General features: G+C 39.6%; 1 protein-coding gene and 1 long non-coding RNA gene across 2 annotated transcripts; one reads left to right on the top strand and one right to left on the bottom strand.

The window, feature by feature from the left end:
* Positions 1–6: 6 nt before the first annotated feature.
* On the top strand, positions 7–1215 carry LOC116736368 (uncharacterized). The gene is made up of 2 exons (XR_004342545.1): positions 7–614; positions 793–1215. It is a non-coding gene; the product is annotated as an uncharacterized LOC116736368 (long non-coding RNA).
* Positions 1216–1278: 63 nt separating this feature from the next.
* gys2 (glycogen synthase 2) lies at positions 1279–23724 on the bottom strand. The gene is made up of 16 exons (XM_032588779.1): positions 23185–23724; positions 20238–20419; positions 18655–18846; positions 18341–18526; positions 14579–14723; positions 12499–12616; positions 12226–12346; positions 12024–12130; positions 11830–11889; positions 11671–11749; positions 9831–9944; positions 6693–6819; positions 4257–4352; positions 4012–4175; positions 2654–2734; positions 1279–2431 (listed from the first exon to the last, which is right to left on the bottom strand). The coding sequence occupies exons 1-16, from the start codon at positions 23306–23308 to the stop codon at positions 2213–2215; spliced, it is 2115 nt and encodes a 704-aa protein (XP_032444670.1). The 5' UTR covers positions 23309–23724; the 3' UTR covers positions 1279–2212.
* Positions 23725–27622: the final 3898 nt, after the last annotated feature.

The raw sequence follows: 27622 nt of genomic DNA, 5'->3' as shown, positions 1-27622 counted from the left end.
AACATGATTCAAAATGGTCTGGTGCTAACAATACTTTAAAAATTAAATACAATTAAAAACCCTCAAATACAGCATCCTCTTTAAGACAATTAGGTCATGCAACTCTTTGGGTATGTGCTTGATGACGTAATGACATTGTAACATAACATGCAGCTCAAAAACTTCAATTTTGCATAATACCTTATTTATACCTGCATTTAATGATTATCCTGAGTTCCTGTCTGCATTTTGGTCTAACTCCAACACCACCATTCATAAGTTTTCCTATATTTGTGTTGACCTTTCACATAAATCCCTATTGAGGTAAACTGAAGGATGTGGTTATAATGTGACGAAATGTGAAAATGTTCAAGGAATGAAAAGATTTATGAGGCACTTTATGCCATAATATTCAAGCTCAAATATTTTAATGAATAGTTTGTTTTTACTAACACAGCTGGACAATGTGTTAAGAATGGCCATGTTTGATCTAAACTGTTGTGCCTACATTTAAAGGGGAAAAAAATTTAATTTCTAAGGAAGTGAAACTGACTTGTAATACTTTTTGTCAGAGGGCCGTAGGTTCATCTCTGAGGACCGAAAGGAAGGAGATGTCTATGACACGCTACACTTAGGTACAACAATGTTTATTTGGTTCACAGTTGAGCTAAATTAATGTTCATTCTGAGCAAGTTTTGTTCATAGTTTGAGAACAGTCAGAATTCCCACGGTCCGCCACAGACCTGAAATCAGAACTCAGCTGTTTGGAATACTTCTGATGTGTGTGTGCTTTTTGTTTTTTGTTTCTTTCAGAGACCCGCAGTCAAAACACAGAGAAACTGAGTGTTGGCCAGGCAGCCACAGTGCTGCTCAAGATCCTGCAGCAAGCCAGAGAGGGAGGTGACCACTCAGGCTGACTGCTTGTTTTCTGGTGTTGTTCCAAAAGTTATTTGCTGTTCTGTTCTCCAGAACTGGCCGAGGCTTTTTCATGCTATTGTGCTTAAAGTTCTATGATATGATGTTTGTCTCTTTTTTCTCTCCTAGCCGATGAAGCTCCAGATGAGATGTATTTCCCAGTGTGGAAGAGAGAATACTTCTGACATCAACAATAATCATCATATTTCATCATTTTTGTATTTGTGTTTGGTGCAACACTGTCAAAAATCTGCATTGTAAATATGAATTATCTCACTGTGTTTAAAATGATATTTTAATAAACACTTGGGGATTATTGCACTTTAGGTCTGAGGTTGACTTAAATGTTTGAAATAAAATCACTGTCCATTCATACAATTTGCATCCAGTAACAGTGAATGTGTAAAAGTCAAGTTTATTTGTGTAGCACATTTCAGCAACAACGCAGATCAAAGTTGTTTGCATCAGAGCTCTGAGGACCTAATGGGGCCCCAACGGGACCCCGACCTGCTGCTGCACACCAGGCATGAATGAATGGGTGATTACCAGGTTTCTACAGGCAGGCAAAGGCTGTGATTCAGTTGTGCTCGAGAAGGACACATCTAAAACATGTCCTCTGTGGGCCCTGAGGACGAGGGCCTGGGGGCCACTGCTTCACATGATCAAAACATGACACAGTAATTATGTTGGGAACAGCAAATATGCAACAAACATTATATTTTTCCAAATAGCATCATCAAAATCAAGGATTGTTGTCATGAAATATACATCAGATATATGGATCAATGTTCCAGGTTTTATCAGTTAAAAGCACCTCGAGCCGTTTGGTTTTTAGCCTTGTTGCAAAGAATCTTAGTGTTTCTAGAGGTTTGATCCTGATTAGAGGAACATGAAAACTGAATGCTCCTCTTATCCATGTTTGGTTCTGGATGCAGAGCAGACCAGAACCAGAAATAAATGGACTTTTCAATAATATTCTAATTTATGGAATGGGTCTGTTGGTTTATTTGATGTATCTAACATCAGTTTAGAGAAGCAGCAAGAGTCAAGGGTCAAAGAGAAGTCTAAATTTCAGAAGTTCATAGCTTTTGCATGATTAAAAAAACAAAGACATTGTGTATGTTTATGAAATAAAGGTTAGATTAAATCATTTCCTGAAATATTTTGAACATCATCTTTCTTCATGCATCCTGACTGGTACAACTACAGTTGTGTGAAAGTAGAAGTAAAATGATAATTGTTATTTAATCTCTAAGTTTATTGAATGTGTTGGGCAGTCGGTGGAACCAGTAAAGATTCTGAACTTAAATTATTGATTTTAATTCCCTGACTCTCCTGGCTGCTTTTTCTTGCCTTCTGGCACTGATCCCAGCTTAAAAGGAGCCTTGATGTTCAACCGGTCCCTCTCTGCCTCCTCTTCTTCATTGTATGGCTCATCATCATCATCCTCTACATCACTGTGGTGCGGGGTGGAATGGAGGGAGGCAGAGGGAGACGGAGGCACTGAAGCTGGCCGAGGATAACGGAAACCCTCAGTCTGTGAAGAAGACACAGAATGTCCTTTTCATTAGCAGTCTTACCATCTACAACTTTTATGTGATCATTTTACCCACAGCAGTTTCTTAAATAGGAAAGGAATATGTCTGACCTTACCTGGGAATGTCTTATTAAATCAACAGGAACTCTTTCCTGCTCTTTGGAGAAACTTCACACAAAAGGGAAACATTTCAACTCCCTTACCATAGGAGTATTTACTTGCCTTTAGAGGGCCTTTGTTATCCATCTTGTACTTGTCTGGGAAACTTCTGCTAAGTGCCAGATGACGGGCGTGTGTGTAGAACTGTCACAAGAAAAGATAGATGCCAAAAAAGTCCATCAAAACATATTGTATGTAGTTTTTTACTTTGTCCATGCATTTGTTTATTTTTTACTTAGGTTTCTTTTTCACAAAGTAAAAATAAGAACCACAAACATTCTGAAAATTCTTGCTGCTCAATTCGATTTTGAAACAAAAATCAAGTTAACACTGTAAATGTGTCTTTATAGAGTTCCTATATAAGGTCCTCACTCCCTTTGATGTTTTATCATTTATTGCTTTTACTAATCAATTATGATAAACAAAATTTGACAACAATTTCCCCAAAAACCCTTTGGGTTCAGAGTGAAAACTGATTTCTATTTAAAAAAAAAAAAAAAGACAAATAAAATTATTTAAAGGGGAGTATTATGTTAAATTGACTTTTTTTCAACTTTACACCATGTTATAATATTATTCCTCTTCAACATCATGGAGTGTTCCTTTGAGTATTTCTTGCATGTTGAGAAATCATTGTATCTCCCATGGCAACCATTCAGGGGTGCTAAATGCTTGCTGTTTGGAGCTGCCTTCCCCACTCAGCTCCTCCAGACTAGCGGCAGCAGCAATAAGAAAACTTCTGGAGGAATTCCACCAGGTTTTTTCTGAACTCATCTTACAAACTACTTCTCATCCATCACTTCTAACGGTTGTGATTGGGATAATGGAGGAGCATTGTTGTGACGACATTCTTAAGGCGAAGAGTCTGAAAGAGTAGGAGCTTCTTAAAGAGACAGATGCCCAATGACAAGGGACTAAACTACAAAGGTGACAGCTGGGACAATTTATCTGGAAGAATGCAGGAGAAGTGCAACCTGAGAGTGATCCACACAGAGAGCCAGCTGATAAATACACACTGAAACACTGAAAGGGTGAATATTAATGCAATCACTTATTTTTTTATTGATCGTTGATTGATCCGCAAAAGCAACTAATAGGGTAAAAAAAAATCAGAAGGGTACTTTTTGTAGGAACTGTTAATTTAATTTGGTATTAATGCTGCTTGACACAGTCCCACTCTAAAAGAGGTTTTGAGATTTGTTTGTTGGCAACAAACACATCTCTGCTGGAGATGTGCATAACTTGCACATCTCCAGCAGAGAAAAGGAAGCGTCAGGCTAGTCATTAGATTTTAACTGCTTGTCATATTTTTTTGTTTTTGGAAACACCATTACACTCATCTACTGGGACGTATTTGTGAGTGATAAGTCATTATAAAACCAATGCCTCTCCTGCTGTTTCTGGGTGTGTTAGAAACAGACCCTTCCTAAGTATCTCCAGTCCAGCAGGTCTGACAGCCTCTCGGTTCGGTTCCTCTGGATGATGCGCTGACGTCGAGACTGCTGACAGAAACTGAACATGAACTGGGTCAGCTGGTTGCAGGATTCCTCAGCAGATTTGAACCGACGGTCCACAATGTAGATACCTGCGACAGAAAAGAGGTTTGAAGGAACACTGACCTGAGATGAATAAAGATGGAGCATTGAAGCATCTGTGTGTGTATTACCATAGGCAGCAGGGTCTGAGACATGCTCCTCCATAAAACAGCCAAACCCTGACAGATTGGTTGTGACACTTGGTATGCCCATCACAGTACACTCACCTGGAAAAGACACACACAGCACACCTGTGCTAAAGGTTGGATTGCAAAGACAAGTAAATTAACAAAATGTTGTATCTCAATGATTACAAATAAGAAAACTGCAACAGAGTCTTGGTAAAGTATTGATAGACCTTTAACCTTTTCAAGCTATTCAAGCATTTGTATTCATATACCTTACTTAACTCCTCAAATAAAATCTAAGAGTGGCATTTGTCTTTATAAGTCCCCTAATTATTAACTAGAATCCAGCTGTGTGTAATTTAATCTGAGTCTATATGCAGGTTGTCAGAAAAAGGAGCTGTCACCTTACAACTTAGCACACAACCAATAAAGTGAGCATGTGAGCACAACAACAGAACCAGTCAATGAAAATATCTGTAGGGTGGAAGAGCCCTAAAGGCTACAAAGTGTTATAGGAGACATATTGGTTGATATCCTCCAGGCAGTCAAACCAAGATCAAGATAGAGAAAGAACTCTGTAGCAAGAGAAGAGGACCAGAGGCCCACAGATGGGCAGAAGACTGCCTTGTGAAGAGAATTCAACCCCTACCCTCCCTGAACTGTGGTTAAGGTTGGGCTCTCTCTTCAGCTGTGGCTCAGACTCTGTAGACCAGGGATGCCCAAGTCCAGTCCTGTAGAGCAGCGGTCCCCAACCTTTTTAGTCGCGCGGACCGGTCAGCCCTTCGCAATTTTGCTGTGGAAGGGGGGAGGGGGGGTGTCGTAAGTATCGAGTCCGATGCTGTTGTTTGGGGTGGGGGCGTGGGTGTGCCGCAGTACTCCGATGTTGTTTTGTTACTCATTCTGCTGCAAGTTGGCTCAATTTTGACGCACAAGACGTAACCGGTAAAATCCGGTTTAGGATTTTCAAAATAAAAGATCCAGAAGTAGTTCATTATTTCCTTGCGCGGCCCGGTACCAATTGGTCCGCGGCCCGGTGGTTGGGGACCACTGCTGTAGAGCTCCAACCCTGCAACTTTTACATGCATGCCTGCTCCAACACACCTGAGCCAAAAGGCCAACTAGCTAATGAGCCTTTCTTTTGATTCAGGTGTGTTGGAGAAGGATTGCAACTAAACGTTGCAGGGTGGTTGCTCTTGAGGACTGGACTTGGCCACCCTGCTCAGACAATGACAAAGGACTTGGTCATCAGAGGACATTCATCAGAGGAAGAAGACAGTAGACTACAACCTGCGTTTCACCAAAAAACCTTCAAGTTCTTTTCCAGAAGAGACATTCAGCCTCCTAAAGCCTTCACTTAGATTTATGAGGGGGTTTTAAAGGTTGCTTTAGCCCAAAGTTAGCATATCAACACCCTGGGGCTCCATGTGAGTCACTAAATAACACCAATTTTTGTTGCATAACAGAGGAGAGCCACTGTTAATGGAGGTGTTCTACAGGGCTATTCAATCTGATCAGTTCATTGAAGGAACCATGGTGGGCCACTCGGACGTGAGTCATCAGAAACCAGGCGAGTGTTACTTAACAGACCAGTTTAATAGATTTCCTATAGGTCCTGATCAGGGTCAAACTCTACAGGTTTGGGATGGATGGAATAGGAAGTGAGGGGCTTAGCATTGCATACAACAAAAAACTTATTTTGCTGGAATCTGAGGCTTGTTAGTGAATATAAATAGTGAATATAAATATTACTATGAAGACCAAGGACCTAACAGCATACATTAGGGAGAATGTTATTGAGATATTTAAAGCAGGATTATGTTAGAAAACAAAATCCCAAGCTATGAACATCTCTCAGAATCTTTTCTTTGTGTTTATTTGTTTCTTCTATTAGACTTAAATGTTGGTTCGAGGGAAAATAAAGGACTTTAAACAGCTGAACAGGAATCAAGCTGGCAAACTGAGGGAGAGGTGAAAGATAAACTTGAGCAAAACCTGAAGCTGGCATACAGAAAACAGAAAGGAACAATAATGATAAACAAAGAACCAAAACATACATTAGAATGAAAATTTGCTCTAAGTGAATAAAGAAAAAGATCAAAAGAAGAATGTGATGCTAAAGTCGCCTACAGATAGTAGACTTAGTATAATTAGTACTTACTTAGTAAAGTGTTTTTTCAGTTTGTTTTTGTGTTATTCTTTTTCACACTATGTTAAAAATAAATTCAGAATTGTTTTGGGGTAGCATAATCCTGTAACAGTTATTTGTTTGCCTTGGTCCAATTTGTAATTGTAGCTGTAACAGTTGTGCATGATGCCTTACAACAAATCATAACCTGAAAGATGAATGTTTTCTAATGTTTCCTGTTGCACCGGTTTAGTATTTTTGGAAAGGTCCCATACACACACAGCATGAGCTGCAATTTGCTGCTCAAAGTCTACCTGGTGTGTATCCCCACGGCTCATAGTAGGAAGGGAAAACTCCAAGGTTACAGCCTCGGACAAAGTCTTCATAATCCATTGGCAGCAGAGGGCTGGTGGAGGACAAGAACTCAGGATGGAAGATGATCTGAGAGAACACATGAATACATGAACACATGAACACAATGAGACACAGGTGTAGCTGGCTTTTCAGTAAGCCAGGCTAGTTTCCTCTTTTGTTTTGTTTGAATCACATACAGTTAATATTTACCAGGCGGGTCAATGTCTAGGATATAACAGTTTTTTGTTTGATGGTATGCATTTAAAAGAAAACAAAGAAATAAAATAACCACATTTAAACAACTGAAAGCTCGTTGAGTCACTAAGGCAGGCCATCTTCTCAGTTTAGATTTCTTGTCTCAATGAGTTGAGCCTTGATAGAGTGAAGGCACAAACAGCTGATCAAGTGAAGCATTTTACAGCTGCAGTAGGTAATGTTTATTAAAAAAAAATTTTTTTAGACTGCAGATGTTTTAAAGACAATCAAATATGTATTCAATTTATTATCTCATGTAGAAGTCGTAGCAATCAGATTTTTTTTTTTTTTGGCGTCAAAAGATCAGTCTTGGGCTGATCAGATTACCATGAAAAAGTTGGATATGGACTATAAAAAAAATCTGATTTGTTTTCTTGTTTTTTTTTACTCACATAGCCAAAATCAAAACCATAACACCCATGGCTATAGTTCATTCAGATTTCCTCAAATTTTCTCTCTTGTAATCTTAAAGTAATTTTTTCCAGGACAAAAGTGTCATAAAGTGGTGTGGTGAGGAGGTGAGGCAGACGCTGAGACCCAGGTTGACGTGCAAATGATGGATTTAATGATAATCAATCCAGAAAATAAACTGTCCAAATAACACCAGGCAGCACTGATGAGCGGAAGCCAGGGCTCAACTCAGGTAGCAACTGGAATGATGGACTGGAGCACACATAGACAAACGCCACAATGAGACGAGGACCCGACAAAGACACAGACACACAGGTGACACTAAATACACAGGATGTAATTAGGGAAACGAGAAACACCTGGGAGTAATCAAAGGGAGACAGGACAACACGGAGGCACAGAGACACAGAAAACTCAAAATAAATACACAGAAAAACACAGATCATGACAGTAACCCCCCCCTCAAGGGCGGCTACCAGACGCCCAAAAAAAATGTCCAAGAAAAAACACAACAAGGGTGGGCTAAAGGGTGCTGGATGGGGGGCCAGAGTCCAAAAACAACAAAAAACTACCCACAGGGTGGGCGGAGGCAAAGGAGGCGGAAACCTCGGGGAATGTCCGGCGGCCGTCCGCGGCGCTGGAGGCGGGAACCTCAGAGGAGGTCCGGCGGCCGTCCACGGCGCTGGAGGTGGCGACAAACACTGAGAGGCGGGGTCTCGGGAGGAGCACTGAGAGGTGGGGTCTTGGGAGGAGCACTGAGATGCGGGGTCTCGGGAGGAGCACTGAGAGGCGGGGTCTTGGGAGGAGCACTGAGAGGCGGGGTCTCGGGAGGAGCACTGAGAGGCGGGGTCTTGGGAGGAGCACTAAGAGGCGGGGTGTCGGGAGGAACACTAAGAGGTGGGGTGTCGGGAGGAACACTAAGGGGCGGAGACTCGGGAGGAACACTAAGGGGCGGCGACTCAGGAACACTAAGAACACTAGGGGGAGACAGAGGAACACGAAAGGGGAAAAACTCAGGGAGATCACTAGGGGCTCTGGAGGAGCACTGGGGCCACTGGGAAGCTCTGGGGACACACTGGGAAGCTACGAGGGAACAGAAGACCCACTAACTGGGGCCGATAACCCACTAACTGGGGCACGAAACACCCTCAGCCGCGCCGCCTGTCGGCCAAGTGCCAGGCTGGCCGCCTGAAACCCCATCACTATAGAAACAGTGGTTGGAGCTGTCTCTGGAGCGGAGGCGTGAGGCTCGGGTGCGCCGGCTGGAACGTCGGCTGGAACGAGCTCCGGTGCGCCAGCTGGAACGCCGGCTGGAACGGGCTCGAGTGCGCCGGCTGGAGGTGCTGGTCCCGGAGACGCTGGAGCTGGGCTGGCGGAGAGATAGTCCGACTTGGGAGGCAGAGGGTTGCCTTTCAGCACCGCGATGGCTGTCTGGAATTGCCACTCTGCCTCCTGTTGTAACTCCGCCAGCCACAGATGCGGAAGTTGCGAGATCCATTGATCCAACATGAGGACCATGCGCGTGGCCTTATTCAGGCTCTGATGTGCCGAGTACGGGCTTGCCACAAACGCTACATAGTCCTCGATGGTTCTCAGCAAGCCTTCTGAGTCCATGATGTAATTAGCGTGCCTCACCGTACTTGTGGTTGGATCCTTCTGTCATAAAGTGGTGTAGTGAGGAGGTGAGGCAGACGCTGAGACCCAGGTTGATGTGCAAATGATGGATTTAATGATACTCAATCCAGAAAATAAACTGTCCAAATAACACCAGGCAGCACTGATGAGCGGAAGCCAGGGCTCAACTCAGGTAGCAACTGGAACGATGGACTGGAGCACACATAGACAAACGCCACAATGAGACGAGGACCCGACAAAGACACAGACACACAGGTGACACTAAATACACAGGACGTAATTAGGGAAACGAGAAACACCTGGGAATAATCAAAGGGAGACAGGACAACACGGAGGCACAGAGACACAGGAAACTCGAAATAAATACACAGAAAAACACAGATCATGACAAAAAGTTTTAAACTATACTCTTCCAATCTTCTATAACATCTATTTTCAGCCAAATTTGTGTTTGATTTTCCAGCTATGTTCTTCCTACGTCTAGTGCTTAATGTTCTATAAATTCTTCATTCATATTTTTTTAATATTTGTGTTTGCAAATCATCACATTTTGAGAAGAATAACAGTTCTTCCCAATCAAACTGGCATTCTTTTATGATTACTATTTGAATGCCATGCCAGAATTTCTGTACTTTTAGTCAAATACATTTGCTAAGAGAATGTATTTTACTTGCAGTTAGACAACAAAATATGACATTGTTTTAATCATTGAAGATCGAATAACAACAGTGCACTAAAAGAGGAAGAAGTGGGGACTTACTGACCCCAGCACCGCAGGTTGTATTAATGTACGGTACCTTGACTCGGTCGTTTCTGGAATTGAAGAGACCGATGCGTCTGACGTTGAACAGGATTGGATCTTCAGAGTCGTCCAGCATATTGTGAGTGGTCACTGGAGGAAGACTGTGCCTCTGAGACAAATCATTAAGACATACAGTGAGCAAAGTTTCTAGTTTTTAGGCTCTGAAAACCAAGTAAAATATTAATTCTTTTAAACAACTTCAACCAATATATTCAGGCTCATATTTGCTGTCATTTGTGAATTTTTTGTCCATGCGTTCAATATGACTATATTGCAAAAATCTTTTCACATTGTATCAAATCACATTATTGTAAAGCACAGGTGTCAAACTCCAGTCCTCGAGGGCCACTATCCTGCAGTTTTTAGATGTGCCGCAGGTACAAAACACTGTAATGAAATGGCTTAATTACCTCCTCCTTGTGTAGATCAGTTCTCCAGAGCCTTGATGACCTAATTATTCTATTCAGGTGTGGTACAGCAGAGGCACATCTAAAAGTTGCAGGACACCGGCCCTCGAGGACTGGAGTTTGACACCCCTGTTGTAAAGTCTAGTGCTTTTATATTAGATTTGATGTGACAGACCAACATAAAACTTTTCAAAACTGTCAAAAGGAACTGAACAGAAGAGTACAGTTTTTATTTATTTATTTATTTATTCAATTTAAACAAAAACTACAGTTGTGTGCAGTTGTTTGAGGCTATGGTTCAAGTCTTTCGGGTTATGTCTCAGTCTCTACCACCTCTGTAAGGCTAAGCACATTGGCATTGTCATCTTGCTTGCTACATGACTCTTAAACAGGTGACAATTCCAGACACAAAAACAGATTTAGAAAGGTTTATAGATCAATGGTAGTTCAGAAGAAGTCCAGCTGGTGTTTGGAGGAATCTCCAGGTCAGCATTGACTGCAGGATGATCCCAGCATGCAGCTTTGCACAGCTTTGGTTCTTGGTTTAACATCTTCGGTGTGTTCATGCAGTGTCACCATTCATATGGCCACATCTTCAGTTTTTTATTTTTGTATTTGGCATCATTAGAAAGCTTGCAATAAAGTATTTTGTCTGTCTACATTTAAATATTTTGCTCAGTGTTTACTGTAACATGGCTTCCATGACCTTTAAAACCAGAGAAAAATAAGTCCCACAATGTTTCGTCTTTTTCAGTCGAAGAGTTTAATTCCAATCATTGCTGACACATGTAGTCAATAAGCCTTGCACCTCAACCCGTGAAACCTCTCCACTAATATACATTTATTTAATCGTGGATGACCTTTTGCTGATACTTTGTTGGTATATCAAGCTCTAACACAGATATTGTATTGACTCACAGTCCAAAGTAAAAGCTGGCATTAATCCCATACTGGTTTTAATTACAGTTAAGACACTTGAATAATGCTTTTGCTTTGGTAAATCCTCCCAGAATAAGGCTGCATCACCAGCCACTGATCACAATATCATAAATAGACTCACTCATAGACTAACCCTAACCCTAACCCTCTCCTTACAAAAGTAAAGCTTTAAAATTTAATAGGTGCTTCAATGTTATGTTAAAAGACCGAATATAAACAGAGCAGACAGTAGAGCAACTGTTATTGCTATCCCAACATTAACATCCAAATAACAAAATTCATCCATTATCTCAAAATAATGAGATACGGCTCTTAAGGTGATGACATAGTCAAACCATTATTGCCCAAGTTTGACTATACAAACTTTTAGTATGATAAACAAACGCTACAAGCTCAGGATGAGACAATTAACCAGTTATAAAACTAAATACATTATTTCAGGAGAACACAATGGAAATAAATTCCAATACATACAGTTAGATTTTGTACCTGTGTAGCATAAATAGCTCTCTTCATAATCGTCAAGTCATCTCTGTCCAGAATGGTGTTCATGTCTGGGATGTTTCCTCTGAAGACAGAAAACAGAAACATTTAAAGGATTTTCATTCACACATAACCATAATTACTTCACAAAATGTTTATACTCACGTCAGCAAAGATTCATAAAGCTTTTTACCAAACCTCTCCTTCACCGTGTGAGCCGTGTCCCTGTGAGCAACAAAGATCAAACAGTTTAATGTTCTTTAAAAGTACTTACTGTATACATGAAAGCTGTGTGACGGAGATGGCGGTACGCTGAGGTTTGTTACCGTTTACATCTAAATATTTCAAAGAGAACCCACCAGAGCTGTTTGCGCACTGCCTGCCCCTTCAGTGACTCCACATTGAAGTTGTTTGTTTTGGCTGGCATTATGAAGAAAACCACCACAGTCAAGTCATTTCTGTGGACCTGTTGAGAAAGTCATTGAGGGATTCATGTGAGCTTGATAAAACTGGAAAACACAAGATGGAGAACCACAAATTCTCTGAGTTGAGGGTCCTCACCCGCAGCAAGTAGTTGAGTCTAGACAGCGATTCAAGAAAAATGTCAGCTCCTTTGTTGGAGAATTCATATCTCCCAGCAATGAAAAAGAACAGGGTTTTGTCCAAGTTGAAGTCAAGATGTCTGCCAAAATGAAATTTTACAAACTGACAAAAGTTAGGCAGTATCAGAGTGTAACTCAGAATGATGTGGCCTGTTTGAATTGGATCAGGCAACATTAAAATCAAAGAGCTATATCAGCTTACTGACTGAACTACAGGCCTCCTCATGCTCACCCATAAAAGTGTCCTCTGACAAACTCCTGGATGCGAGTCTTGTTAGTGGAGTGCAAGTTCTGAAACTCATGCATGGCTGAGAATTTTTTCACATTCAGCCCATTTGGAGTCACCACATCTATGCCAGAGTTAAACAGAACAGAGCTGACTTTACTCTACTGGTGGAAGAAAAGTACAAACAATACTGAGACATAGTATTTGCCTGCATCTGTTCTCGCTTTACTGCCACACTCGAAATATGTCAGAGGATTTTAAAGATAAATAAAGATAACCTGAGTAAATACAAAATGTAGTTTTCAAATGATTTCATTTATTAAGGGGGGAGGAAACTATCCAAAAAAGCCTAACCGGCTTCCTTTGCTGCACAAGTTGGTGCCTATTTCAGCAGCTTTCACTCATTTTTGTTTTATCTTTGTTAAAGTTGCAATAAATAACTTTTATCGAGCAATATGTTTTTTTTACATGTTTGTTAAAACTATTACTGTGTTCTGACAGTATAATATGACAGATAATCTGTGAAAAATAAATCAAGCTGCGGTGGTCCTACTGCTATCTGCAGAAATACAGCACTCAGGCATAAACAACCAATCAGAGCCAGGAGGAGGGTCTCAGTACTTTCAATCCCCCTCATGTACACGCTGCTCACACAGCTAACTTTGGCAGGTCAGCCACTCCCAGGAAGGTTCCCCTCTGTTCATCTATCTAACATTCACACTTCAGCCTTGATTCATGGATGGCATTGAATCAACCTGTGATCATAAAGAACCAGGATATATCATTTAAAGTCCATATTAAACAAGTTTCAAGGATTTCCTTATTTTGTATTTCCTTTGAAATCCAGAATAGAATTTCAGATTCTCCTTCTCACATCCCTTAACAATCAGCTCCATCAAACATCAGATCTGATTGGTCCATATGTTCCTAACAGAGCACTTCTCTCTCTAACTGCAGGTTTGCTGCTGGTTCCTAGAATTGCTGATAGTAGAATGGCAGGCAGATCTATAGTTCAAGCTCCTCTGCTGTGGAACCAGCTCCCAGTTTCAGTCTGTGAGACAGTTGTTTTTCTCTCCATTGAGCTACATCTGGTCTGGCATTGTGGTTGGCTGTTCTACCTTCCTGGAGGAGGAGGATGCTGCCATGAGCTAACTGTTCTCTCTGTCCTGCTATTAACTTTTTACCTTAATCAACATCAGAAATCATCCTACATCAATTCATCAGTTTCTTCCTGTGCACTCTGCTCTCTCTTCTCAAACCTCCAGTCGTTTTGTGTCAGATGGTTGCATGGACTGAGCCCAGTTCTGGTTCTGCTGGAGGTTTCTTCCCATTAAATAAGAGTTTTCCCTCCCAACTGTTGCTATATACATGCTCAATCATGTAAAGGATTGTGCTAAAGTCTTTGATGTTGCTACATGTTTCACCAGGAGGAGTGAATGCTGCAAGACTGAATCCAGTCTTCTGGGTTTCCTTAGACAGAAACGTTTTAAACTACTTTGAATAATTAACTGAGCATGCTGTTTTGTTTGACATCACTGGAAAGCTCATAATCCACACTTTCAGAATCTGTAAATATCTCGAAAAACCCCTGAGGAGACTTGCTCATGGTTTTGCTGCGGACAGTCATATCTGTGATCGAAATAAAATGTGTTTGTTTGTAAAGTGCCTCCACATGACATTTGTTGTGAATTAGTGTAATCAAATAAACTGAATTGATTTCTTGATTCAATATTTCAGGCAGTAATGAACTGTAATGAATCAATTACAGTTGATTCATGATTTTAAAAGGACAGTTGTACTTTTTCAAACAGAACCAGTTTAGTTCTGATAGTCATTTCAACCTTAATAAATAAATGATCATAAAACTACATTCTGTATTTACTATGCAAATCCAAATGTATTTAATGGTCTGAAACACTGAACTGTGCCAGTAGACATTAGTCATTGGGCTGAAATTATGTGACTCCATTCATTAATTCAATCCATATAAATTCTCTGTATGTGCAATTGCATGTATTAATATCTATTTTATACAATTTGCATGTTGTATAGTATTGCATGTTGTTGTGGTGTAGGTGGCGTCCACCTGGCTTCCTGTGCAACATGTGTTTGGCCTCCACTGCTGTGATCTGGGACACTGTGGTGAAGACGTGAGCGCAATGCACCGCTGCTCTCTCCAGGCAGTACCGATGGTAGATCTGCCTCTCTCCTGCCTCCTTGTCAATATTGAACTACCAGCACACAAAAATATCAGAATCAATTTTAAGCTGTAAATTCAAAGAGAAATGACAGTAGAATAGTTGTTAGGACAGGTTCCATCTGTACAGAATCTTGCATGTTAAAGCCTAGCAAGTTATAACATCACACTCCTCTTTTTCAAACGGGTCACAGCAACACCTTACTTTGGAAATTCCTTTGTTTTGTTGGATGTTTTTCTGGCTTCTCTGTTTCTTAAGAAGATCTAAAAATCAACATAATGGAATAATGTTTTCCATTATTCTTTTTTTTCTTATACTTTCTGCTTAAAATACTAGAACCCTTGGACTCTTCGTTCATTTTACTTGGTTACTCTCATTCAACCATTTAGATTTTTTCTGAAATTTCAATTTCATTCATTTATAAACATGTACAATTTAAATTCAGTTTGAGTTAAATTTAGATTAAAATTGAAATCAATCTATTATTGATAGACTTGATTATATATTGCCAGTTGGTGGAAAGTTATCTGAAAAATCCCAGTTGGTTACATCAGGCCATAAAAGGTTTGGACTTTATGGTTTTGGTAAAGGGGAACCAGATGTGACAAGAACCAGGAGACATGACTCACAAAACAAGCCAGGAAATTATTTGATTACCCTAAATCAGGCAAAATTAGAGAAAGGAGCATGTATTGCAATTCCTCTGGTAATTTTAATAAATTTTATATGTAATGTCTAAAAGTAATAATAATAGTAATACATTACTTATCGGTTCAAGAAGTCTGTCTTAAAGTTATGGTAACTTTAAAAACACAATAATACCTTATGAGAATAAGGTATTATTATGTTTTTATCAATAGAATGGGAAAGGCAACTGTAGACTGGGGTCATCTGTCAATTATCTATTCAGCCAGTGAGCAATCTGCAGCTCTGGGCTGACCTTTAGGGTGTGAGCAGTGGGGCCAATTACAAGTATCACAGTAAGCCATCCTCATACAGTTCAACGTTACTAATCATGCTCTAAATGATTTTAAAATACCAAAACCTTTGAATGTGCCAATCAGTCTGACAGCTACCAATTACCTGTGTTGCTAACAGCTCTGTGGTGGGGGTCGGAACACAGTTTGCTTGAATTACAAACAAACTGTGTACATTTTTTAGAACAATGAACATGGAGGGAAGTTTCAGATTCATACCAATTCAAACAATTCAATGAACTACAGTTACTTACGCTTACTCATTAAGGGTATAAATATCAAAAGTTTTAAACGGTTGCCGTTTCACATTGACCGTTTTTCCTCTTTTGGGGAGTGGGGGAGTGTTAGAATGATTTTACATAAATGGGGATTTTTTTTCAAATCCATTAATAATGTAAATTATTCATACAAACTGAAACCAATTAAAAAGTCAAGGCAAGTTGTACCTTAACATCTTGCGTTGAGGTACAAAGCAAGATGTTGAGGTACAACAAGATGTTTGGTGACAAATTGTCAAATTGGTGACAAATGCCACCAATTTGCATTTGTCTAATAATTCTAGCTCAATATGTGATTGGGATTTGTCAGTGTGTAGGGAATTTAAAACTACCCTAAAAGATTACACTTTCTGTTCAGCTTGGTACAAGTTTTACTCCCAACCATGGGCGCCATGTAGGGGGGGAAAAGTTAGGACAATTCCAAGGGCCCCTGGCCGACAGGAGGCACCCCACAAAATATATACAATACAGACCAAAAGTTTGGACACACAGTTGTGTCCAAACTTTTGGTCTGTACTGTATATATATATTTTTGGGGTGGGTGGGGGTGGAGGTTTATAGAAATAGAAAAAAAATTGAGGGCCCTGTTAATAAAATTAATCATATCATGTTTTTAAAATATTTTTTAGCTGTAAAATTAAATGTTTCCACTCCCAGACCAAAACGCTCACATTTGCCCTGAACCCCCCTGGATCTCCATGAAATGGTTTGTTCCTGCTTAGCGCGCTTGACGGTGACGGTCTTCAGCAGCAGTCAGTGGAAGACAAGAACGACTGTGGCTGTTACTATGCTGCTAAGAAAAATTATAAAGTCAGGTTTTCAAAAATATAGAGATTGAGAGGGAAAAAGATAAGAGTGTCAATTTATAGCCCAGCTTTTCTCCAAAAGAGGTGGGTAGACTGTGTGAGATTATCAACCATTTTGCATAGTTAGCTTAGTTACAGACTACCGTTTGCCTCCATTTCATTTAATGAATGAAGGAACAAATCTACCAACATATTCATATATTTTAATTGCCCCTGTACCTTTTATCACACTTAACAACAGATGCTGGTATGGTGATTAGAGCTGCTCTAATAGCAGTTCTAATCACCATACGAGCATGAATGAGGATGGTTGTCAACACTAAGACCCTCCTTATGATTCAGATTGGTTGTTTTTGGTCAGAATGGCGCATTACTTTAGCCAGCAATAGTAGTTCAGGAAGGAGGTGGAGGAGATTGATCTTTACACAATTTATCTGTCTCATAGCAAACCGTCACATGGTGACAGCCTTACCAAATATGGAAAAAACATATTTTATTAATTAAAGTTATATACTGTGGCTTGAACAAAATGCAACTACATAGCATTGTTTTTTGAGAAGTCTCGATTGCTTTATGTATATTTTGCACGCTGCCTATGACTGTTGTTGGTGGGAGAGACCTTTCAGTAATCCAAAGCTAATAATAATAAAAAATTAAGCAACCTATTTACATACAGTATGTGGACTGTTGCATTTAAATTAACTAACAGTAAATACTGTCCTAGTATCAGTATTGGACCAAAGAAAGCAAGGCAGTCACAAGCCTTTAAAATTGTGACGCTTTTTTTTTTTTACCCCTCTAGGGAGTCTTTTTGTGGGCTCTACTGTCCCTTATACGACAGTAGGCTGACAGGAAACGGGGAAGGAGAGGGGGGAAGACATGCGGCAAATATCGTCGGGTCCGGGAGTCGAACCCGCTCCGGCCGCGTCGAGGACTGAAGGCCTCCAAATATGGGTCGTGCTAACCACTACGCCACCACGGCACACCCCAAAATTGTGACGCTTTTTATGGGTCACATAGACTCAAGAAACTATGACAGCAGGTACGCTGTCATAGGGGGACACAATTAAATTTTTTGTCATGGGGCCCAAGATTCCTGGCAGCGCCTCTGCTCCCAACTGGATTTATTTTTTACTGCCACAAAAGATAAAAAAAAGCTTGACATAGCGCCATCAGTTCATCTTGGCTTCATCTGTTTCATGAAGGCCAAACCAGGCTCAGGAAGTACGACTATGCCAAGGCAGGAATGAGTAATTCAGGTAAATGTTTAAGTCTGGCTTAAGGCTTAGGCCTTCATTCCAAAACCATCAGAGGTTGCAGTTTTGAAGTTGATTCTGAGGAGCCCAGGTCAGCTGCATAAGACGTCAGCCAAAGAGAGGTACTGGGTTCTTGTGCGCAGACCCACTACTTTAACAGAGGACAACAAAATATGGTCTTTATGTGCAGTGACAAGGACAGCCCTTATCAAATGTCAATCCACAGAAAAAGAGAATAGATCATTTGTACTGTCATGTATTGCCTTTATCTTTGCTGCTGCTGATTGGTTTTGATCTTATCTTTGCCCCAAGCACAACCCACTGGTCTCCTACCTTATCCAAGTTGTTGTAAAAGTCAACATTCCCAGCACAAAGATATCTTCCAATCAGTGTGGCATGAGTAGTAAAAACTGTTGCCATAGGAATGTTACGGGAGCGAGAGAGAATAAGCCCAGGACCTGCCTGCCACTCATGGAAGTGACTGATGACATTGGGTTTGTCTCCAAGGTGGTCTGTTAGCTAAAAAACCAAACAAAAAACAGATAGATGTTAGAGGTTCACAAATTGTGAAAGCACACATTTAAAACTCAACCGGGGAGGAACAGGTTGAATTTTAAAAATGCTAGACTTCACTGGTAAAGCCACACCTCTTTAAAGAACCAGGCAATCAAGGAGCCCAGAATGAGAGAGTCATTTGCCTCTCGGTCGTGATACGGAAGACCAATGTGGCAGGTCTCCCACAGGTCCCCCTTCCATCGGTCCAGGTTCCAGGCTGCTGAGCCGATGTCAAACAGGATAACATAAGGGCTGCCCTCAATCAGCCAGCGACCAAAATGAACCTGAAGCAGCAGACAGAGTTCAGAAAGTACTTAACCAAGCTTAAATGTTTTCAAAACTGTTTATTTATTGTCAATTTGTCTTATCCTATATAGGAAGAATAGAATAGAATAGAATAGAATAGAATTTATTAATCCCCAAAGTGTTAAATATTGTTAAATACAAATATAAACATAGTATATAATATAACCATTTTAAAATACCATACTAAAGTTTTTATGTCTTATGTTTTTAATGAATTAAGACTGGAAAATGTTTTAGATGATTGGTCAGCTGTGTTGGAGCAGAGACACATCTAAAACTGCCATAACAGCAGGTCTGTAGGACTGGAGGTGGACATCCTTGTTTCAGAGCCTCAGTCCTTGTATTTGTGTTCCCAACAGAGGTTTGGAATTGTCAATTCATCACATAGAAGGAATTTCCCCTGACTTCCTATAACTTATTTGGACTAAAAGAACTCTTTAAAATGTCAGACTATTCATCAGACTATTATTAACACAAAACTGTAGGTTGTGGAGTTGAAAATCAAATTTTTTTCAAGAACTTTTTAAGAGACTGCATGCCTTGGGAACAGTATGTTCAGAGTGAATGGTATAAACTCTTCTAACCAGTAATAAGTGTGTAGACACCATAGAAGATAAAATGCCTAAGTCAGTGGTGTTTCTAGTTAGCACTGGAAGCACTGAGGGAAGGCAGAGGAGCTTGATTTTTTTCACAGATTATCTGTTTCATACTACATGTCACAACATAGTGACAATTTTCCCCAAAAGTTGTAGTTAACATGTTTCTTCATAGTTTGCAAACAACACGCAAACAGCTTCTCATAATTGGCGCCATTATGTTTAACAATGATGAACATTGAATCTTGAAGCAGCGTCTTTACCAGAACACACCCAAATATATGGTGGCCTGCAGCTTTGACTGTCAGTGAGAATATCCAGTGTTAATACCTTTCCTTCTGGTCATTCCAGGCAAAAAGGCTCTTAGTTTAGATATGATATTATACTGAGACCTTGAAATATAATGAGACCAAAAGTGCTATGAGAGACCACAGAAACTTGCTGAAAAATACTCAAAACATTTGACCATTTTCTTTCAGCTTAAAAGAGAATTCTACCACTCACTATGGAAATGTAAAGAAAGATGTAAAAATTCTCTATCATCATTCTAGCATTCATTAAATAAATATTAACGCTTTTGATAATCGTAACTTATCTACAACAGGAAAGGCTTGGTCAGACTTAATGAGAAAAAAGATTGTTTTCTTTTCTTCTTTGTATCCAAATATTGGGTGTCTGCTGTATTACTGAACATCTTATGATATGACAAATATATGTAAGCATATGACCAGAACTGAAAACACACACATACATACACACACACACCCACACACCTGGCATCCATTGTTGATAAGAGCATCCATTGCCTTCTGGATCAGTGGGTTGGGTGGTACACAGCCTTCCACTTGTGTCTTGAAGTTGTGTTCAAAGTATGGTCCCATCATGTAATAGTTCTCTCCCCATTCATCCACTGTGACCTTAGCTTTAGACTGGATGACAGTGTAAATTCCTCCAACTGAAAGTTCATAAAGTGCAAAATAAATTACATAAATAAATGAAAATATGTTGTATATTGCTACACATTGTTTTCATGTGAGTATAACTACATTAGCCATTTATAGAACATCAACCCAACAAAAGTTAGACACTGAAAAAGTACTTTTTCTACTGCTAACTATTTAGAATTAAGAAAAAATCAATAATTCCAAGTCTCACAAATAATAACTATAAATATTTCTTATGAAATCTTAAATTTGAGACACTGTAAACTAATGGTAAACTGTGACACATAAGAAACATTCTCAAGCATCCCTTTGCTTGTGTTGAAAAGGGGAACATATTTTCCTGTCTTATTTCTGAGCCAAAATTACTAAAATGAAATACCAATATGTGATAACTAATGAAGTCCAGCCTTCATCAGTTTGTATAATAGAGAAAAAAAACAGTCTGAACCCTGAACTGTTGCATACCACAATCATATCACCACTTTGAAGCAAGCACTTCATTAAAGGAGCAAATGGTAATTGTTCTACATTTCTTTTGGATGAATAAAAATTGAGAAAGAACCCCCATTATCTGGGCAGCCCTTTGCAATCCACAGCAGTTAGGACTTAGACGTATCTTTTCCACTAAGCAGTATGGCTCTGGTTGTTATGGCTCAATATGGTATTCAGGGCCATTAGAGGCCCATCACCAGTTAGATTTTTAGCGTCTAACGTCTAACATGGTGTCATACTAATGGGATGACAAATGGGATGTCCTGTAGACTAACATGTCTTGTGTTTGTTGCAAGCAGTGACGGTTTTCTGTCCCCCAGTAAATGGATTGTGCTATGTGAGGTCAGAAGCACCATCCCAAATGTAGCATACCTTTGAAGAGGGCCCAGGATTAATGTGGTAGTTTGCTTGTATGAGCTGCTTTCACAAAAGAAATAGACTAAATAGGGTACCCAACTGCATCAACCTGCATTTCCATCTGGCTCAGTGGAAATGAGGCAAGAAAGACCAAGAGGAGGAGGGCATTGTTCCATGCCTCCAAGTCAGACAGCTCCAGGGAGGTCAACAGAGTGTGATTCCCACCAGGGCCCCTGGTGGGGGTTATTATTATTATTTTTTTTATATATATATAATAAAATAATAATAATCCCCACCAGGGCCAAGCTCAGTCCTCGCTGCCTGAAAAATTTCAGTCATAGACCATCTGCCAGGAACCCATCACATTATGACACACCAGGGGCATTCCTGTGCCTGTCTTCCCCCCAATGATCCCACCATCTCCCACAGTTATCCCCATACCAGAGGTTATGGCATGTGATTAGTTCCAAAAGCCATGAATATACATTCTGCACACTCAAATGTGTATTCCATGTTTGACATTGAGCATGTAAACATAACTGAAAATCTATTCACTGGGTGTTTATGTTTGTTTGTGTCATAACTCAGTGGATAAATAACTAATAGCAGGACATGGGACGTTAGACTGGATGACTAAAGTCCCATGAGACATAAAGTCAGTACATGAAAACAGGTCCTTTATTAACCAGTCATACTTATCAACATGAAAAAAGACTCCACAAACAAATCTGTCAGCAGATGGCAGTATCACCGTTAAAATAACTCAGAATAGTCCAAATAGTTTGGATGTCTCTTTCCTTTCTGTGTTCCTTTGTTCCTTTCTTACAGAGAGCTTCTGTCATGTTTTTGTTTTCGAGCAGGAATAGAAAGCTCATGTTTGATCTCCATCATTCTTGCACCTAAGTTTATGGTGGGTTTGTATCCTAAAGAAAAAGAAGTAAATTTGTATATGCTGTATCTCACAAATGAGAAATTAACTTGCATGCTTAAAACCTTATATAGTAGCACAAAAACTGTCAGTATTCGAGGGCCCACATGAACTGACTAGTAAATATATCGTCATTGCAAGGGAATGGAAAACCTCTGTGAAAATAATAATATAAAAAAAAATCCAATGTGTCCCCTTGCATTAAACAAGTGGTCAGGGTTTTTTTTTTGTAATTTAACACCACCAAATAGTATTATTCCCTGTTCTCATCTGTGGCTATAGCTGGTTGATGTGAAAAGACCTAAAAGAAAAAATCATTTGACCATTTTAGGTTGAATGACGGTGGGTCAGCAGTGTGGCTGAACTTCTTATTATTGGATATAATTACTAAAAATTAAGTTCCGTAATTAGGAAATGTTTTTTTAACTACCCAATCTGTGGCAATTTTATTTCTAAGACCAACATTTTGAAATAAAATCTATTGTATAAATTTGCACAAAAAAAATTAAACATTTAGTTTTTAGAATCTTAACTTTGTCATTGGTTTGTTTTCTAATTTTGTTTTTAATGTGTTTTTCTGGAAGTCACAATCCACACTGAATCACTTCTTTTAAATGGGATAAAGAGAAGACAGAAGACAAATACATAGAGCGGGGCCCCATCTCTGCTACTTCTCTAGTTTATCTAGAGTTTAATGTTTAACTCCACAGAGAGAGTAGACACTGTGCTCTGTGGAGCAATATTTACTTGTTGAAGAGCAAAGATTATGTTTTAGGAAAACAATGCCAGAGAATGTATTCTTATTGTGAGGAAATCTTCATTTGCCGAACCAGAGTGATTTTACCTTTGTCCCATACTCTGAACAGAATTATACTTATAATAAGTTTGTGATCAACTGGGAAGCTCTACCAGTTTCATCTGGTTAAGGTTTAAAGAACTATGCCTTAAAGTAAATGACCTTAGATAAAGCAGTAACAGCTGAGTTGCAGTGTGTCTGACCTTTGTTGGTGACCTCCCATGCCACTTCAAAAAGCATCAGGTCTTCCACCGGCAGCTCATCGTCCTCCCAGGCTGGTAACAGCCCACTCAGGGATGTAATGGACAGAGAACGTGACAATGGCATATTGTTATTTCTTGAAGTGCAATACAAACAAATGGAAAATAGCCACTCCTCTGTAGTGTTCAGAGAAAAGCTTTTAGAACTGCAGGGTATGCACTTGTAGGTCCTGAACTCAGTAGGAACAGAACTGACATGAAGCAGAATGGACGGAGCAGCAGGGAGTCAGGAGGGTAAAGAGCTTCCACCCCGCCCACTGAGCATGAGCTGATGCCAGCAGGAGGGACGTTTACCTCCAACACTCACATACGTCAGGGGAAAAATGGTCTGGAGATCAAGTGAGGAAAGAGGGAAGCAGGACTGCCTGATGAACATTATTGGACAAACAAACCCATGTGATAAACTGTGCAAATATTTTCTCCTAAACGTGGTCACAGCACAGTGTATACAGGCATATAGAGGATTTAGTTTTGGTAGGGACAGTATGAAAGGAACATTACATCATAGCAAGAGTCACATCAATTCAAGATCATAGCACATTTTAGGAACAAGGTAAAGTGATTTTCTTGACATAAACACAATACAAAACAAAAAAAGAAAGACACTTTATATTGCAGTAGCAGAATAATGAGAACAGGTGACAAAGTAATAAAAAATTGTAATCCAAACCAAAATGTATCTATTTTCCAGTTAATATTCATCAAAGATTAAATCAGTTAAAATTGATTTGAAGGAACTTAGTGATTTGGCTGCTGTGCAGTTTTCTGGAACTTAGTTCCAGATTATAAGAGCATAAAAACTGAATGCTGCTTCTCCGTGTTTGGTTCTGACTGAAGATGCAGAGTAGACGAGAGCCAAACCAGAGACGAATGATGCATTGATAACAGGTCTTTAATGTTTTATTATTCATAAACTAACATTATTTAGAGTCTGTTCTCTCAGTGTAAGGACTGTAGAACTGGATAATGTGCTCTACCTTCCTGGTTTTAGTCAAAACTCCAGTAGCAGCGTTCTGGATCTGATTTTTAAGTCAGACCCGAGAAGACAATGTTGCAATGCAATTAAAAATAAAACACATGGATGAGTTTCTATAGGTCTTGCTAAGGCATTATTCCTTTAATGGTCCTCAGGTGATAGCAGGTTGACTTTGTAACTGTCTTTTTGTGGCTCTGAAGGTTCAAGTCAGAGTCCTTCACTACAACCAGATTTCAGCCTGATCTCTGGTTTCTAGCTGTAAAAACCTAAGCTGTGTGTTGACTCTAGATCGTTCCTCTTTAGGTCCAAAGATAATAACTTTGGTTTTGTTTCTGTTCAGCTGGAGAAAGTTTTGGCACATCCACACATTTATCTGTTCTAAGCATCTGTTCAGTGATTGGATGGGTTTGAAGTCACCTGCTGGAATAGTCATGTAGAGCTTTGTATCATCTGCGTACTTATACTAATGTTATTCCTTGTTATAATATGGACAAGTGTGATATTATTTAACCAGGTTCATGTATTGAGCCTTGAGGTCAGATGTGACCTCTACCTGCTCCAACAAGAAGTCACCTATTGACACAAAGAAATCCCAGTTCTTTAGGTAAGACTCAAGTTCTGTACCAGAATCTGACCCAGCTCTCCAGTCATGATCAATAGTGTGAAATGTTGCACTGACATCCAACAGAACCAGCACTGTGGTTTTTCCACAATTTGTATTTATGTGGTGAGCATAGAAGCCCGACTTAAAGATGTCAAAGCTCATTGTGTCACAGTGGAAATTTGTTTTATTTTGAAAGTGTGATTTTGTAAATAGTTTTTAAATTTGATTTTTACTAATTTTGTTTTTGTTGCTTCACTTTCACTCAAATTTTAGACCAGAAATTATCTGCCAACTAGTTAAAATGTTAGCTTAACCCCTTAACTAGAACCAGGAAGAGCTTTAGGTAAAAGGGCCCCTATAGCCAGCCCTGATTGGCTGCCACCAGATTCAGGATTCATGGACGACTCAACACAACATCCCAGGTATGTTTTTGATGAGAGAACAAAATTCTAAGATGATATAAAGCAGGGGTCTCAAACTCCAGTCCTTGAGGGCCGCAGTCCTGCGACTTTTAGATGTGCCTCTGCTGCACCACACCTGAATAGAATAATTAGGTCATTAAGGCTCTGGAGAACTGATCTACACAAGGAGGAGGTAATTAAGCCATTTCATTCCAGTGTTTTGTACCTGTGGCACATCTAAAAACTGTAGGTCTGCGGCCCTCGAGGACTGGAGTTTGAGACCCCTGATATAAAGGGAAATAAATTCATACATTTTACTTTTTGAATTGATTTACAAAAATAAATTAACTTTTCAATGATATTCTAACAATTGCTCTTGATTTAGTATCCTATTAAAACATCTTGTAGCTTGTTCAAACTGGATGTTAACAGATAGGGAACTAACTAAAGCAAACTAAAGAAAAGAATCGGACTTTGTTGTTGAACATACTAATGTATCTCCAGAAAATTTTAATATGTAAAAACGAATTCATTTCTCAGAAAGTGAAATTCGTATAAAATCAACATTTAAATATTCCAAGAATTTTCTTGTAATGTTATTAATTATTGCTTACAGATAATGAAAACCCTAAATTTAGCCTCAGAATTTTAGACTACTGTGAAAAAGATCATCAATGGAAACTTACAGTATAATGAACTCAAAGCATCTACACACACTTCCAAAAGCTGCTTCAATGACCAGGGTGTTCCAGTTGATTAGTCAGCTAATTCCGCTGACCTTTAACCTCAGTAGAAAATCTGAGGTGGTTGGGTCTGGTGGAAGGTAAGACACACCAGACCCAACAAGTCAGATGATCTGAAGGAAGTTATCGAAGCAATCTGGGTTTCCATTAAAACCTGAGCAGAGGGGCGTGTCGTGGTGGCGTAGGGGATAGAGCGACCCATGTTTGGAGGCTTTGAGTCCTCGACGCGGCTTCGACTCCCGGACCAGACGATATTTGCCGCATGTCTTTCCCCTTTCCTGTCAGCCTACTTTCATATAAGGGACACTAGATCCCACAAAAGATCCCCGGGAAGGGTAAAAAAAAAAAAGACCTAAGCAGAACTGCAGGCCGGCCGTGTCTTTGCCACGCCGCTTTGTGCAAAAGACCAACCAAGCTCTGGGTTTGTACAGTCTTTACAGAAATCTGACATTTGTGCCTAAAATATAAATTTTTCATTGGTGTAATTCTAATGTTCTGAGACACTGAATTTGGCTTTTCTTTACCAGTAAGCCATATTCACAGAAAAAGTAAAAGATTGAAACATTTAACTGTGTAATGAATCTCTAAAAATAGCTGGTAATGCAGAATTTAAATGAAAAAATGTAGCATTGTCAATATGCCACATAACATATCACAGTTCTGTTTATAACGAGCAGAAAAATGCTACCTTAATGTCTTACTGAGCACATGGGCATATGAAATTCTTTGTAAATATGTAAACAATGATCATGTTGACAAAATGACTTTCCCTTCTCCTAAGGAAATGTTTTAAACAATTATGGAGAAACGGTGAATGCCAGTGGAAGGGATTCAGCCATATTCATTCAGCTGCACTGGTAAATCTATATGCTGTAAACTCACTTTGACAGTTAAAGTGCCCCCTATTGGTTAAAGTGGTGTATGTCTGCAACAGCAGCTCCTGGCAAAAAAGGCAAGACTCCAAAAGAACAAACGAATTTCATCCAACTGTACATTGTGGCTTTGCTAAAACATACACCTGCTGCAGTAATGACAGTAATGACTGTTGTAAATATGACATGTCCTGATGAAGTAAATCTGACATTTAGAATTTCCTTTTCCTAAACAAGCATCTAATAGACTGGCTTCTTATCCAGGCGAAAACCATCTGCCGCTCTGGACTTCTGGACACAGGCAGCAGCTCCCATGACCTTGTCTTAAGCAGGTCATTAATGAATGAAGGCTCAATTCAGGAAACATGTTTCCAGTTAAATGATCACTTACAGAACATAAGTTGTGGTAATTGGTTCACTGACAACATGAAGAATAACAGAAATGTCAGCTGAAGGGGAAAAATGACAGAACTCCATGTTTGTGGCTCAACACTGAATGGTTGGTAGGATGTTGGTGGACAGAAAACATCCTGGCAGAAACACGTCCAGGAGAACCATAGTACTGGAGGGTCAGTAAAGTCAAACTAGAACTACCACCCAACAATTCATTCTTTTTTATAACTTTTGAGTAATGTTTTGGATTTCTTTTCTTCCAATAAATATTAAAGCTGAAGTTTCAGACTCTATTCCAACATACAGAATAAAAAAAAAGAAATACCCCATTTGACCTTCAACAAATTGTGTTAAAAATGCACAGATTAATAAAAAAAAACACAAACAGTGGG

This window comes from Xiphophorus hellerii, chromosome 17 (genome assembly GCF_003331165.1).
Source record: "Xiphophorus hellerii strain 12219 chromosome 17, Xiphophorus_hellerii-4.1, whole genome shotgun sequence".
Classification (NCBI taxonomy): Eukaryota; Metazoa; Chordata; class Actinopteri; order Cyprinodontiformes; family Poeciliidae; genus Xiphophorus; species Xiphophorus hellerii.
The sequence above is the reverse complement of the archived record's forward strand: the minus strand, read 5'-3'. Positions and strand labels throughout refer to the sequence as shown.

Bases quoted from the DNA above. Each gene is read 5' to 3' on its own strand.
- gys2 (XM_032588779.1), bottom strand. From the start codon at position 23,308: ATGCCATTGTCACGTTCTCTGTCCATTACATCCCTGAGTGGGCTGTTA. The intron at 11,890-12,023 runs GTGGGTTCTCTT...TGTTGCTCACAG, and splicing joins GCAGTGCGCAAACAGCTCTG to GGACACGGCTCACACGGTGA. The intron at 4,353-6,692 runs GTAGACTTTGAG...TGTCTTTTCCAG, and splicing joins GCCGTGGGGATACACACCAG to GTGAGTGTACTGTGATGGGC.